The sequence below is a fragment of the Pithys albifrons genome, chromosome 2, assembly GCF_047495875.1.
Source record: "Pithys albifrons albifrons isolate INPA30051 chromosome 2, PitAlb_v1, whole genome shotgun sequence".
In the NCBI taxonomy this organism is placed as follows: domain Eukaryota; kingdom Metazoa; phylum Chordata; class Aves; order Passeriformes; family Thamnophilidae; genus Pithys; species Pithys albifrons.
The window spans coordinates 3495965-3510694 of NC_092459.1; the positions used below are offsets into that span (position 1 = coordinate 3495965).

The window sequence follows — 14730 nt, forward strand, 5'->3', positions numbered from 1 at the left end:
TATCTGCATGCTGCTCCCTCACAAATAAGAAGCAGAGGCTCAAGGGGCTTTATCTTGGATTTCAGAGAAAACAGGTAGTGCTCTACCCCAGTGCTGCCAGATTTAAGCACCCATCCTTTTGTCACCAGTCATCAGTCAGGTTCCTACGAGGTCCTGGCACCTTGTCATGAGAGTCATGAAAAAAAACAAAGACATGCTGGGGTTTTTCGTTCCTTCTCTTCTCTTGAGCACTATGGCACATTTTGGTCACATTTGTAAGTTCCTCTGTGGACAATCTGATGAGATGAAAGTCTCTTTGCTTAGCAAAATCTGGAAGTCCCAAAGAGCATGTGAGTTACTCCAGGAGCTGGGCCTCCAAATGGCACTGAATCTCTGCAGGTTCTTGGGTCAAGGTGGGCCTGTATCACGAGGAGAGGAGCTCTAGACCATCTATACTGACTTGTCACATTGACAGGCAGTGTGGTGGCCAGCTCAGACCTAACATGCTGCTTTATTCCACCTTTTACAGCTCTTCTGACTTCTAACCAGTATACGAGTTGTACAGTGCCGGAGTTCAGCACTGCGTCCTCTTACCTTCAGTCAGGGGCTCACAGTAAGGTCCCAAGAAAGGCATTTCCTGCACGTAGCTACAGGGCAGGGCAGGGTCCATGCTAAGAGAAGGGCAGGGCATCATGTCATTGCACACCCTGCTCGGCCAGGCATAACCCTCCTCACAGGAGCAACAGCTGCTCTTCTCACCACTGGGCAGACAGACTGTCAGACAGAGAATTGCCATGAGAACGGTAAATGGGGCATAACAATTGCATGATAAGTATTTACCTTTCTGTATCTTCATGATAGTGGTCTCAACTAAATCGTATAGTGATAAGTCTCAGTAATTACTTTGAAGTAACTGAATGAAAATGTGAAGCCTGATCCTAAAAATATACCTGGCATACTGGCCAGAGTCCTATGATTCTTTTCACATTGGATATTTCTGTGTTACCTGGGTTGAAAACAAATGTATAGGCTTTTAAAGATTTTAAGAGCAAGGTCATTCAGAGTGCAGGTGAATACTGGGCTGTTGTGTTGTTTTGACTGTCTCCTGACAGATGCTCTGTGACAGAAGGTAACATTATCACAAAGTGCTTTAAAGCACTAAAAACAAACAAAAAAAAGAAACCAACAAAATAAAACAAACTCCCAAAAAACACCACCCCCCCCCCCACAAATCCACAAAAAAACCCCAAAAACAAAGCCATAAATCAAAAAACCAAACAACCCCCTCAAAACAAACAAAACACCTAAACCACAACAAAATACTTCACTGTAACTTTTTCTGCTCTTAATGTGTCATTAACAAAATTATTCTTCTACATTGCATGTGACCCTGAAGGCCTTTAAAAGATCCATTTGCAAGCTGTTTTGGGAATTGTTAAACACTTCCTTTCACTGCTTTATGGGCCAGCAATTAGAAGATACCAAATCTCCTCTATTGTTGTAAATGCTCGGTGTGTTTGTGTTAGTTACTCAGATGTGATGTTGTGCAACCACAACTTATGTAATAAAACCTGCCTGATATCTTGCCCTGTAAGAATAAGTGAGTTATACAGGAACAGACTGCATCTCATGCAGCCTGTATCCATCAGGGTCAGAGTACAGCCTCTTACAGAGGTTTATGTTCCAAATACAGGAGGAGGGAAGTAAACAGTCTGATAACCCCTGTCTCAGCTTCCTGAAACTTGAAAGTAACTCAGACTGCTTGTTAGCCAAAGTAGAGCAGAATCCTTTGGGTCAGGCTTCCTCCAGCTTTGTCCCTTCCTTAGGAAAAGAAAAGCATTCAGAGCTATTCCTGATGCCAACATTCTAAAAGTGCAGCAGTAAGACACACATAATAAAGCATAATGTTGTGTGCTAGCACTTCAGTCTTGCTGTGTGTTTCAGCAGGCAGCAGAGATAGTTCAGTCTTGCTGGTTTCTAAGTATGATGGGTAGTAGGAGTGGGAGACATCAAATACTGAAAAAACCCCACATCATCCAGAATATAAAAATAAATAACCAACCCACCTGTTGTAACACTGATGTTTGTAACTGTCATTTGTATATTTGAAATGTTTGTTGGAACTATAAGATTTTTGAAATACTCTTTGATTGGCTGCAAATAAGATGAATCCATCAGATTTACTTCAATGTCAATGATGTACTCTGGAAGGGGAACGTCAAGAACAAGCACTGAAAGAGAAGTAGAATGAGACTGCAAAGCTGTGTTTAAAGGTATCACAAATTGATGGTTTCCAGTTTGGCATCTGGGCTCTGTTGCTATTTATGGGTAGGTTTGGTGGCATTCTGCTTAGGAAATCTCCTTGCATCCCACTCAGCAGACATTCTGCCTCAGTTTTTAGCTTGTCTGACAAAAGCCAGATTTCTTTGGGCTCAAAGCAATAAAAAGCGGAGATAAATGGCATAATCCATCTAGAGAAAAACTGTCTCATGTCTTCTCTCCTTTGAGTCATTAAGTGGATGGGTTATCAACCACAGACTGAGGTGATCCAGGATGTCTTGTGGCACCTGTCCTGCTAAGGGGCTTGGATTTTATTTCCTATACTTATGTTTCAGCTTGGATAGAAGCTGTGCTGATATGTGTCATCATATGGATGCCATCCAGAGGGACCTGGAAAGTTTTGCTTTCCTGGAGATGACTGAACACCTGACTGACATTGGGAAATAGTGAATAAATTCTGCGTTTGCTTTACTGAGAAAAATGTCTTTATCTCAACCTGGAAGTTTTCTCGCTTTATCCTTTTGACACTGTTCCCCATCTCTCTGAGGGACAGTCAGTGGCTCTGTGGTGCTTAGATGGGGCTAAAGCACAACAACACTTCTCCTTTGATGTTACCATTTCAGTACATCAAGAGATGTTGTCCCTAATAGTGATTTCACTCTTGGTTTACGAGGAACCCCCTCTATTAACATACATTTGGGTACGTACTGTTTCGTTTCTGCCTTTGCATATCTGGATGGAAGCTTTCCTCTCCTAGCATGCTGTCAATCTGTGGAAAAAAACAAAGACAGTGAAGCTCTGTGAGGAAAACAAAATAAACCTTTAGCTGCTGCTGTCGGTAAAAGAAACTAGTGAAGAAAATAGTGACATAGATAATTTTTTCCCACTAACCTTGGCCGCACTCCTCCAACCTCCCAGAAGAATATTTCTATTTTTCAAGCAGGGAAGGCTTAAACACCAGTTGAGGGATGTACTGATTTTGCAGGTGCCCCTTTACATATCTCTGCAAGGCAACTGCCCCAACTTAAAAGGATTTCTGCATCTGAGCTGCAATCTCCTCTATGGGGCTGATACAGTGCTCTTAGTCCTGGGCCAGCCTTGTGAACTGCTTGGGTAACCCAGCCACCTGGGCTTTGAATACAGGAACTGGACTCTCGTTATCCTTTTCTTTCCTCTTTGCTCTGAGCTTCCACCTCTGCAGCAGCAAAGCCAGTCTGAGTAGGCAAACAAAAGGGATTGAAAATCTTGGCTCCAGCTCAGTTGCCAGGTCAGCTACTTTGGGGCCATCAGTTGGCCAGGGCAGTGGTGGCAGGATTTCAGTATGACTGGTTTACACAGGCTGCAGCCAAGTGAGAGGCAGACCATCTTATCTTTTTAAATCATGCCCTAAAAATACATTGGCACCACCATTAGCAAGAAAGGCTAAAGAACAAGCACAGACGCAGGCAGGAAATTTGCAGCTTTGCCAGTTTCTTGATTCCTACTAAAACCTTTATTTACAGAAAGGGTGAATAGCTTGGCAAATCTTAAGTCATCTCTTTACATAAAGGAACCATCTGCTGTGTGATTAGAGCTGGGCTTTGTGTCGCAGCTGTGCTGGAATGAGGATCCCGAGGGCACTGGCATTTTTTGCACTGCTGGGGTACTACCTTCCTGTTAGAGGTTAGCTGAAAGAATTACAGAAAGCCCACTGTGATCCACATCTTGCTCCAGGTTTGGACTCAGTGGTTTCCTTTTTCAATTATTCTCCCAAACAACTGCAGGGTATTGCTATGGTCCTAAATACTTCACATACTTCACACCATTAAATAATGACTCATTTGCAGGGTGTACCATGGGTCAATGATGTTAAAAAAAATAAATGTTGCTATTTTTCATGAAAAATTCCAAAGTGCTGAGATGGAGACAGCTTGAAAAAAACAGACCAAACAAGATACTTGGTCACTACTAGACATCTGCTGAAGTGCAGGTTACACTGCTGGAACCAGACATATCTTGCTTTGCCAAGACAGGGGATAGTGGTAGAAACAGTTTAAGGAGTTTCTATCTTCCTCTTCCTGTTTTGTTTTTTTCAACATACTCAAGAAAGGAGGTTCTCCCATTCTCTCACAATGGACAAGACAAAAGAAGCATTTTCTGGTTGAATAATTATTGTGATGACCAAGAGTTAGTAGACTAGTAGACTACTGTTATTTACCAAATTATATTAACTTCCATGAATATGGTTTCTCTGTCCCTCTTTTGCCCTATTTTGTTAGGGACTACTTGTGCAGAATCTGTCTGTTAACAGATCTATAAAAATGATGAAGCACAAAACAGCTTTCCATAATTCACAGAATAGATGAAGCAAAATTGGTGTATGAGGATTTTCAAGAAAGTGGGAAACTGAAGTGAAATCTGAGTCCAAGAGCAGCATCTAAACACAAATCACTCAGGAGTGGCAATCATGTGGACTTGTTCTACTGTCAAGTCAGGGGTGAAACTCCTGTCACCTACCTGTAAACAACCTTTGTGCATGAGCTGGTTTTGTTGGCACATCACTTCTGGGCAAGATATATTTGGATCCTCTCTCATAGGATGGGTGAATTCCATCCAAGAGCAATGCTCACATGACTGGGCTTAGCTTAGCCCACGTTACCTAGGCTTAGCTTAGCCCACGTTACCTAGGCTTAGCTTAGCCCACGTTACATAGGCTTAGCTTAGCCCACGTTACCTAGGCTTAGCTTAGCCCACGTTATGTAGGCTTAGCTTAGCCCACATTACCTAGGCTTAGCTTAGCCCACATTACCCAGGCTTAGCTTAGCCCACGTTACCTAGGCTTAGCTTAGCCCACATTACCTAGGCTTAGCTTAGCCCACGTTATGTAGGCTTAGCTTAGCTCATGTTACCTAGGCTTAGCTTAGCCCACATTACCTAGGCTTAGCTTAGCCCATGTTACCTAGGCTTAGCTCCAGGGACAGCAATTGAAATCCCTTGTAGACTAACACAGGTAAGAAACCAGAAGTGTTTTTTCACTCTGCCTTCTGGAGAGGCTTTAAGCCTGGGGAGCAAGAATAGCCCAGTTCCTGGATTTCTCCATCTCTTTTATACACTCTGGGTTCAGTTTCTCCACTTGGTCTTATCCTGACTTCCTCCAAGGTTTTGTGGGCATAAAGGAGAGCATCAGGGTGCTAGAAGCACACACCAAGTGACAACTAATGCAACCGGGAAAAAATACTCACTACATATGCTAATGGTTTGAAGTTTGAATCCTGTGATGTCTGGGAGCAAGCTGAGACCAGCAGAAACAGGCAGTGGAGACCTGCAGGGATTGGGGATGGCATTTTGTCCAGTGACTTTGCTGTGTGACCTGGAAAGACAATGAAACAAAAGGGAATTTTCAGCTGACTCACACAGTAGGAAATACCAGCACAATCTACAAAACCAATGTGTCCTTCAGCACACTCTGCCTGTTCACTCCATCCAAGACAGGGCATGGAACAAGGTCAATAATTATTCCTCTGCCACTGCCATCAGACTGTTTCCCTCATATTTCCTCTTTTTCATATTGGCTGTACCTACTCAAAATAGGAGAAAGAAATTTCTCAGAGAAAGCAGAGTCTAAGCAGATTCCTAACAGGAACAAATCAGGTGAGGGAAAATCATCTGCCATGGGAAAAGTTGACTTTGAGTCTTCAAATATTCCTCAGAGTGGTAGCTGGGAAATGCACAGCCAGGACAAGAAGTTAACAAATAAGTAACCTAGAACCCAAGAATTCTGACACACTAGAATATAATGTGGTGCCTGAAATCAAGACCTAGAAAAAATAACTTTTTCCAGCTCATTAGTGTCTAAGGTAATTTACTCACATGGTAGATTGGATGATGAAACATAAATGGAGAGTTAAAATAGGTATGGACACCTATAACAGGTGCTGACATTTATGCAACCAAAAGGAATAGAAAAAAAGGAGGTGAAGAATCCATAAAAATACATATTTTGCTATGAATATGCACTTTCTGGCTATTCCTAACAAAACACTTCCCTAGCTCCAGAATTAATAGCTAATAGAAAGCTACAGAAAAAGGCAGAACCCAAATAGATTATGAAAATCATTTTAAGAATGGAAAGCACTGAGAAAAGATGCCCAGAATAGTAGAGAACAGTACCTGAGTGGATAGCACCAGCCTGATTAAAGTCATGAGCTTTTTTAAAATTATGATCTTTTTGCATTGAAAAGGCTGTTCATCCAAACTCAGGCTTTTCAAGGCTGTGAGTCCCAAGGTGAAAGCAGAAAAATCAGCACCTCCTGTGATGATAATGAACATTGGCAGTGACTGCCTATTGCCACTATTGCATATCAGAGCTGGTGTTACCAAGCAAGCAGGGCAGTTTGCTGTGACTTTTCAGCTCAGAGGAAGCCATGACAGAAAATTATAATATGGAAAAGTCTGTGGTCTCACCTTGTGAATTCAAAGAGGATGGCAGTGACTTCTAGCCAGGCATGTACTTGACGTCAGAAATGTGGGTATCCAGCAGGGATTTATCACCAACTGTTGTTCTTAGAGAGATACATCTGGAGTGAGACTTCACCTGGATACTGACCTGGTTAAAACATAGGAGACCAAAGGAGGAATAACTTATTTTCTGTTGTAATATAGAAATGTCATCACTGGAGCAGGAACATGGTGTAAGCCAGTACCTTACCCCCTGTTCCTGAGTGATGTGGAAAAGGCAGTGGTCAGTGTTACAACACTGTGGAAAACTTTACATGATTGAGAGAGTCTGCCTGTGAAAATCTATGTTGGGGACACAGGATACTGAGTGACTAGATCAGGAAGTTCTTGAAATTCAGCACTGATAAGTGTAAGGTAGAAAGAAATGATAGTGACATTATGCATTGTGTGATGGACTCTGAAATATTACAACACAGAAATGGGGTCTGAAGAAATGTCTACTGAGTTCTGAGATGTAATTAAAAAAGGAAAATTAATTTAAAGATGTTTTAGGACAGCAACAGAGGGAAAAACCAAAACCAAAACAACCCAATCTAAACAAAGCAAAAGCAAAACAAAACAAGTTTAAAAAACCAAACTCAAACAAAATAAAACAAAAAAGGGAGAGGGAAAAACATTTGAGCTAACACAGTATAACTGCTCTTATACTCCTACACAGCAATAACCAGAAAGCAGGACAAGCAGGACATCACAGTGATTCAGAATATTTTCCCACCCCACCCCAAAATCTATTTAAAAAAGAGACTGTTGCAGGTGGTTTTTTATATAATGGATAAATGACTGGGAGAATTGGGAAAAAAACAAAAAGGAAAAAAAAGTAGGGAAATTTTTTTTCACTTTCCTGGTCACATCTGTCAGTATATCCAAATTCCATAAAAAACACCATATTTCTCTTTTGGAGACATGATCCGCTTGTAGTTTGGCCAATCCCAAGGCCATGATTGATCAAAGGGGACCAAGAGGAAAGCATTATAAGCTATCCCTGATATAATAACATGACTTAATAACTGAAGCACTAACAAAACAAAGGTTTCTGGTAGCTTTGCATATGCAGCATATGCTCACAGTGTATGGTAAAATAGCTTAATCTGCACAAAGAACTTGTGTTACGTAGGTGATGGGTTCATGAAACAGACAACAGAAAGGGGGAAAGGTCACTAAACAAAATTTAGTATGGGATTAAACAACATCTGGTACAGTTTTGCATGTATCTTTTGCTCTGTTCTCAAACTTGTGTCCATATTCAAATGTTGTGGGTCACCTCAATTTTCAGACACATCCTTTGTGTGATCATTCAGCTGAGAGCAAACGACCTGTTAATTGTATGTGTAAGACACCACCATACAGAGGACAATTCACGTAATGAGAAGTCAGGATTTGACAGCCATTTAAAACTCCAAAACATCCCTAACCAGGATGTAGAAAGCCAGAAAACTAGCAAACAAATATCAAATCAAAAATGGGGAAAAGTATTAATGTTCTTTTTGAGTAATGTGGCTGTTCCCCTCAATCAATTACTTCATGAATACAGCACCGCTGTCAATTTTTCAGTGAGCAAATTCTCAATTATCTCTCTGCCTTTGGTGGGCAAAGCAGATGTGTGGACTCATTCCTCATACAGTGTCCACTGGGAAGCAATAAGTAACTTCAACTTATAAAGCCCCAGAGAGCTAAAGAAGCCCCGATTTGCTCCTGCATCTCTTGTTCTCCACAGCATTCAGGTTGGAAAATATTGTTTAAAGTTAATTCTAAAATGTAGAAGATTCCTAGAGCTAAATAACAAGACTTATAAAGCCCCAGAGAGTTAAAGAATCCCCGATTTGCTCCTGCATCTCTTGTTCTCCACAGCATTCAGGTTGGAAATTATTGTTTAAAGTTAATTCTAAGATGTAGAAGATTCCTAAATAACAAGGCCTCACTTTAACCCAGGACATAGGTGAGTTACATGACCTTCTTTTTACTTTTTCTCTAGGCCTCTGTTTCATGAATATTGCAAAATAATTACACCTTCTCTTGAAAATCCATCCAGAACAATGTTTATCATTCCACGTTTTAGAAAATAAAGACAACACCCAGAGACATAACATGACTTACCTTCTCAGGTGGTTCAAAGAGATCTTCTAATTAGATCCATCTTAAACATCCTCTGCTTTCTATTACTGCCCAGGCTGCTCTCTCAGAGAGAAATTAAGACACAGGAACTTGTCTAATTAGTTGAACAAGTTATTGCTGCCCAGATGAGAGGTTGTCTCTAGAGCCTGCACTCAAATTTCAAGTGTGAGGCTGAGCAGCTATGCCACTGCAGAAAACCCACAAGGCATTTTAAGGAGAGATATTTCCTGATACCATTCATCAGGTAGTATTCATTATTTCCCCCTGCACTGATCTGTGTCCTCCAGTGTCTTATCTGCAGATTAGTGGACTAACTAGTTCCGCTGCTGTTACTCATATGCTTTGTTTTAACAAAAGAGGGTGTTGAGGACTGAAAGCTGCAAAATCATGCTTTGTAGCTATGGCAAAATGTTTGTGGACTTCAGCTTAAAGGAGGAAAACCCTGAGGATTTCCCTAGCTGAGCTGGCAGCACGCTCGCTGTATGCTGGACCTGGAAGGCTCCAGGGGCACAGGTTTGTTTATGCCCTTGGAGAAGCTGAAGAGAGATGCAGACCTATGGCTCTGATGGTGAAAGCAGGAAAGAGCGGGAAATTCCAAGAAACCAAGGGAAATTCTGATGTGTTATATATGTTTCTACCTTGAACAAAATCTGGAGCCAGGAACCCACTGCACAAACAGAGGACATCTGTCCAAATAACAAAGGGGCCCTTCTCTGTACAGTGTTTGATCACAACCAGTTTTTCAATAGAATTTGTTTCCACAGCAGTGTGCCAGGCAGTGACACACTGAGCTCATGTAATGTCTGTGGAAAGGCCTGGGATTAAGCTCATGTTGGGGGGGATTATTTTTAAGCAGTGATTAACTCATGAGATAGGTCTGTTCCACTGCCTGCAAAGCTGCTCACCTGCTGCTTTGTGCAATGTGGTGAGTCAGACCTCAGCCTTTTGCAGCAGTTTTAAGGTGATTAAATTGGCATGACTGATGCCCTCATTGCCCTTACAGCATGTCTTCACTTATGTGGTGGCATTGGTCTGATTTATTGTCCACGTAAGCTGGTTCAGGAATCTGAACAAGCAGAAAACTGAGGCTACATCTACAGCACTAAATGCCACCACCTCTCTCGCTGCAGACAGGATTTATTGATGGCCTTGTGCTGGTGCTTTCCAGACTCTTCCCTTAGCCATTTTAACACTCTGTCCCTGCAAGAACCTAAAACAGCAAAAAAGTGTTGAGCTTGCTTTCATCTGAGTGAGTCTAATCAGCTTAGAAAAGGAAGGGCCCAGTGAGTGCCAGAGCAAGAAGAGGAGCAGGTAAGTGGTCCCAGGCAGAGAAGGGGGAAGGAACAGGGGTTGGCAGACAGGGCAGGAGGGTAAAGACAAGCAGGACCTCTTCCTTTCTGCCCTGGCAAGCTGTTCAACATGAACCCATGGTCTGTCCCTACAGAAAAATCTGCATCCCTTTACCTAGTATTGCTCCTTTGGGCTGCCTGCTTGCAGGTTTAGATAAGCATCAGGGCCAGCTCAGAGGCTGCATGGTAGGACAGGCTTGGCTTAGACTGAGTTGGCTGTGGTGAATCCACACTTTCCACATTGCCAGTTCTTGACGGGAAAACTGGTCTGAGTTAAACTTTCCTTCCCCCCCACCCCCTCCTCCTTTTTTTGGTGTTTTCTTTTTGCTGTTGTTGTGGCTTTCAACAATTTTAACCAACCACACCTTGGGGTGTGGGAATGGGAAAGATCAGCAAGGTTTACTTAGAAAAGGGTTTCTTCTCAAGGCATTGTATATCATTCAACTGCAGCCTAAAGGTATGAGAAATCTTCGTTTATTTTGCAGGAGAATGCAAAAATTACACAATGCCAGAGCTTTAGGTATGTAATCAACTTGGTATGTGAGCACAGGGGATGTCCTGATCATCCTGATGTTTTTTCCTGTTCTCATTCATCAGGTACTATCATGTCACCAGAAACCATGAACTTCCTGGATTTTAAAATTTTAAAGTTTCAGTCCCAGAACAGTTCTTTGTTTAAACATCTGAGACTGCACTTAACCTTCACAGGCTCAGAAAAGCAATCAAAAGGTGTGTAGAGGACACCTGCTCTGAACGAGGAGCCCTCGTCCAAAACAAGGCAGAGCTCCGTGGATCCCACAATTCACTGGAAACGTGAGGTTACAAAAACACGTGAACACATATCATGAACCAAATAGACCAGGGTAGTGTTCCCACAAAAGTGCAACCTGAGAGATACTGTTTGAAGTGAAAGTTAATGAGGAAAAACTTAGAAATTAAGCTGACATACAGCCCTCTTGACTCACCCATCTTCATTCCACTCCTGGCTGTTATCACCTCAGTCTCACCTCTAGAATCCAACCTCAGCAATTTGTGTAACCAAACCCAGTTGTCACTAGTATTCAAATGCAGAAAAAGATGCCAGAAGCTCTCAGAAGCTGGAGGCAACACTGCAGGTTCTTACACCATTTGCAATTCTTACTAATTTTGAGGCTGAATTTTGCATGTTCAGCAACTCAAAGACATGTTTTAAAAATGTGAGGACAGTATATTAGAGCTAATACGTAGATTACTTTGGAGTGAATCTGACAATGCCTGGCATTTCATTTATTACCTCTATCACAAGACTTTACATAGTTTTGCCCACCTCAGTCTTGCAGAAAATACTTTGGAGGGAGTTCTATGAAGTTGCTACCTAAAGTCATTGTGGTGATGTTCAAAATAAGGCAAATCTCATTCTGAGTGTTCTTTAACAAATAGTTTTCATTTAAGACCTGGGAGATAACAGAAGTGCTCTACGTGATGCTGTTGATGTTTTGGCTGGAGCGCTGTGTCCGGATGTTCCTGTATTGGAGAGCATCCAAAAGAGAGCCTTGTGAATGCTCAGACATGAGCAGGGTATAATCTTGTGAACAGATTGTTCAGTTTAGATGGGACAAGACTCAGGCATGGACACAATAACAGTTTGCCACTTGGTAGAGGACTGACGTGGATGTTCACAGTGACAGCTGGGTGGAGGGTGATGTGAAGTCACACAAGCTGAAGCAAAGATAAATATGTTGGTGATTATGAAAAATTTAGAAGCACTGAATCAGGTTACCCTGGGCACCTGCAAAGTTCTTTGGTGGAGTTTTTTAAGAACAAGCATTTCTGAAAATTGATGACATGGAAGAGAGCCTTTGATTCTACCTCCATATGAGTTTGTGGCAATGAGGTGTAAGGCAGATTGTTTCTCTCTTCCAGTTACCTCTGTTTCTCTACACTTCTTCCATTTGTGGAATGAATGAATCCAAAGAGATTCAGAGGAGATGTGTGAGACCACAGATCTGTGTTCTCAGAGCTATGTTTGGAGTGACCAGGGCAATGATCCTCCCCCTGTGCTGGGCACTGGTGAGACACCTTGAATCCTCTATTCAGTTTTGGGCCCCTCACTACAAGAAAGACATTGAGCTGCTGGAGCATGTCCAGGGAAGGGCAATGGAGCTGAGGAAGGATCTAGAGCACAAGCCCTGTGAGGAGCAGCTAAGGGAGGCAGAGGTGTCAGCTGGGAGAAAATGAGGCTCAGCAGGGACCTTATCACTCTCTAGCACCTGAAAGGAGGTTGTAGCCAGGTGGCAGTCACTCTTTTCTCCCAGGTAACAAACAGTATGACAAGAGGAAGTGGCTTCAAGTTCCTCCACAGGAAGTTTAGGTTGAATATTGGGGAAAACATTCTTCACTGAGAGGGTGGTCAAGCATTGGAAGAGGCTGCCAAGGGAAGTGGTAGAATCACTGCCCTTGGAGGTATTTAAAAAAACATGGAAATGTGGCACTTAAGGACATGTTTTAGTGGTGGACTTGGTAGTGTTGGGTTAATGGTTGGACTTGATTTTAGAGGTCTTGTCCAATCTAATGTTTCTATGATTATATCTTAGACAAGTTAAGGAAATCCTTTCTGGTCCTCTGCACCACAATATTCTCACTTTTTTAAGCACTGAGGAGGTAAACTGTACTTACAGCCTTATCTAGGGTTTCCCCAAAACAATATTTACAGAGGAGGGCTCTGGTTCACACCCTTTTCTACATCAACCCACCTTCCCATAATTTCCACTAAATATATACTTTTCCTTCCTTTCTATTCCTCTTTAAGCTTGTCTGTGAATTGGTGATGACCTTTTTACATACCCAAATATTCTACATGGAAAATGAAAGTAATTCAGCCCCAGCTACCTGCAGATCAGGCTCAAATCATACCGTGACCAACCAGGACTTCCTGCACAGAGAAAACAGCTCTGCAGGACTCGTGTTTTCAGGGCACAGTAGATGGAATAGGAAACACTCAGCCAGATGACTGAGAATCTGGCTGAATGACCAAATCATCACACCCTTCAGGCATTCCTAATGCTCTGAGAGCAGCCAACAGAACTTTCCATAAGCATTTCATTCTGGACAGGGCCAGACAGCCCTGGAATGTTGTCCTAGCCCTCCTTGAACAGTTCACAGTTGGACTTCTTGTCACTGGAGAACACCATTTGCTAGATCACTGAGGGCATTCTTGCATGAATAAGCATGAACTGACATAGTTATTGACTAAGTATTAACACAGGGAAGAAGGAAGGTGAGAAACAGTCTGATACATTAGGCACAAAACAAGCACTGTCCCATTTTCTGGCCAGCTGTACAGTTGACCTGTCTGTGAAGATACCACACCAGTGCTGGACCTCTGGCTGGCCTGTTTCATGGGCTAGGTAACAATTCATCTGCACTTACAGCCATGTCACTGCATTTGGATAGAAAAGGCATCTTTAGCAGGGAGGTGATGCCCACATAGGTCATGGTTTTTGCAGCCTTGCCAGTGTAGCATCATACAGAGACATCTGGGTTCTACCAGAGACAGAGACAACATATATCTGTATATGCTCTATAATTCCCCAAGCAGGGTTTAGTGGCTCATGTCTTGTGGCCAGGCTGCTTCTATAGACATTCTCACAGACCTCTGGCTCCTTACTTGGATTCTCTAGCTCAGGCAATCTCTTTTCACCCAGCAGAACCTGGCCTATTCAAACTTAGCCTTCTGTATGACTCCTCCACTCTCTGTCTCTTACAAGAAGGCAAATTTTGAAGCCTCTCTTATCCTGCCCAGCCACGTCTTCTTTCTAGATTCTGAGACAACATTTCTCATTTGATAGCAGACTTAAAGATGAGAATATTTTTTGGTTCTGGATGCATCTTAAGCACAGTGTCCAGCTCCCAGGCTCCCCAGTACAAGAGACACATAGACATACTGGAGAGAGTCCAGTAAAGGGCCACAAAGATGATTAGGGAGCTGGATCGCCTGTCATACCAGGAGAAGGTGAGAGAACTAGGACTGCCTAGCCTGAAAGAGGAAAGGCATAGAGGGATCATGTCAATGTCTATAAATAATTGATGAGAGGACCTAAAGAGATGCTCACCCTGGAGTGACTAATTTGGTAACGTGTTATAAATGCGAACTTCAAACAAGTATTTCTGTGTCAGAATACACAGTTATCAATCTCCCTGCAGCCATCCCAGATAAAGGTATTTTGTTCCTGTTGGTTGAAACTTTTCTACAATCTGTGTCCGGGAACGTGGATCCTCTAGTGCTCAAGTGGAGATGAACACTCCTTTGGCAACAGCAGGAAGAGGATGACAAACAACTCTGCAGGCACAACATGTTTTCAACCAGCAGAGTCATTTGTGAGGTGAATGTCAGTCCAAGCCTCAGCTCTTGACCCTCTCCTTGGGCTTAAATGTTTGTGTCAAATCTCATTGTAAAGCCTTTACTTCTGTGCTTTTATTCCATTGTTCACATGAGGAGACCATTCCCCATCCTTTCCAATGGATACCGGTTGCT

The 14730-nt window shown here is 42.5% G+C and overlaps 1 protein-coding gene across 4 annotated transcripts in view; it reads right to left on the reverse strand.

Annotated features, from left to right (window-relative positions):
* LOC139668585 (adhesion G protein-coupled receptor F5-like) overlaps positions 1–14730 on the reverse strand; it is a 52601-nt gene that overhangs the window by 23713 nt on the left and 14158 nt on the right. For 3 of the 4 annotated variants that reach the window (XM_071548229.1, XM_071548230.1, XM_071548228.1), the window contains exons 2-6: positions 6703–6844; positions 5481–5608; positions 2968–3028; positions 2046–2210; positions 574–753 (exon numbers count right to left, since the gene is read on the reverse strand). In XM_071548229.1, the coding sequence (XP_071404330.1) occupies positions 574–753; positions 2046–2210; positions 2968–3028; positions 5481–5582 (508 nt within the window). In that variant the 5' untranslated portion in view covers positions 5583–5608; positions 6703–6844. Of the gene's footprint in view, positions 1–573; positions 754–2045; positions 2211–2953; positions 3029–5480; positions 5609–6702; positions 6845–14730 lie in introns of those variants that run through there. The other variant, XM_071548231.1, reaches the window with a different exon arrangement.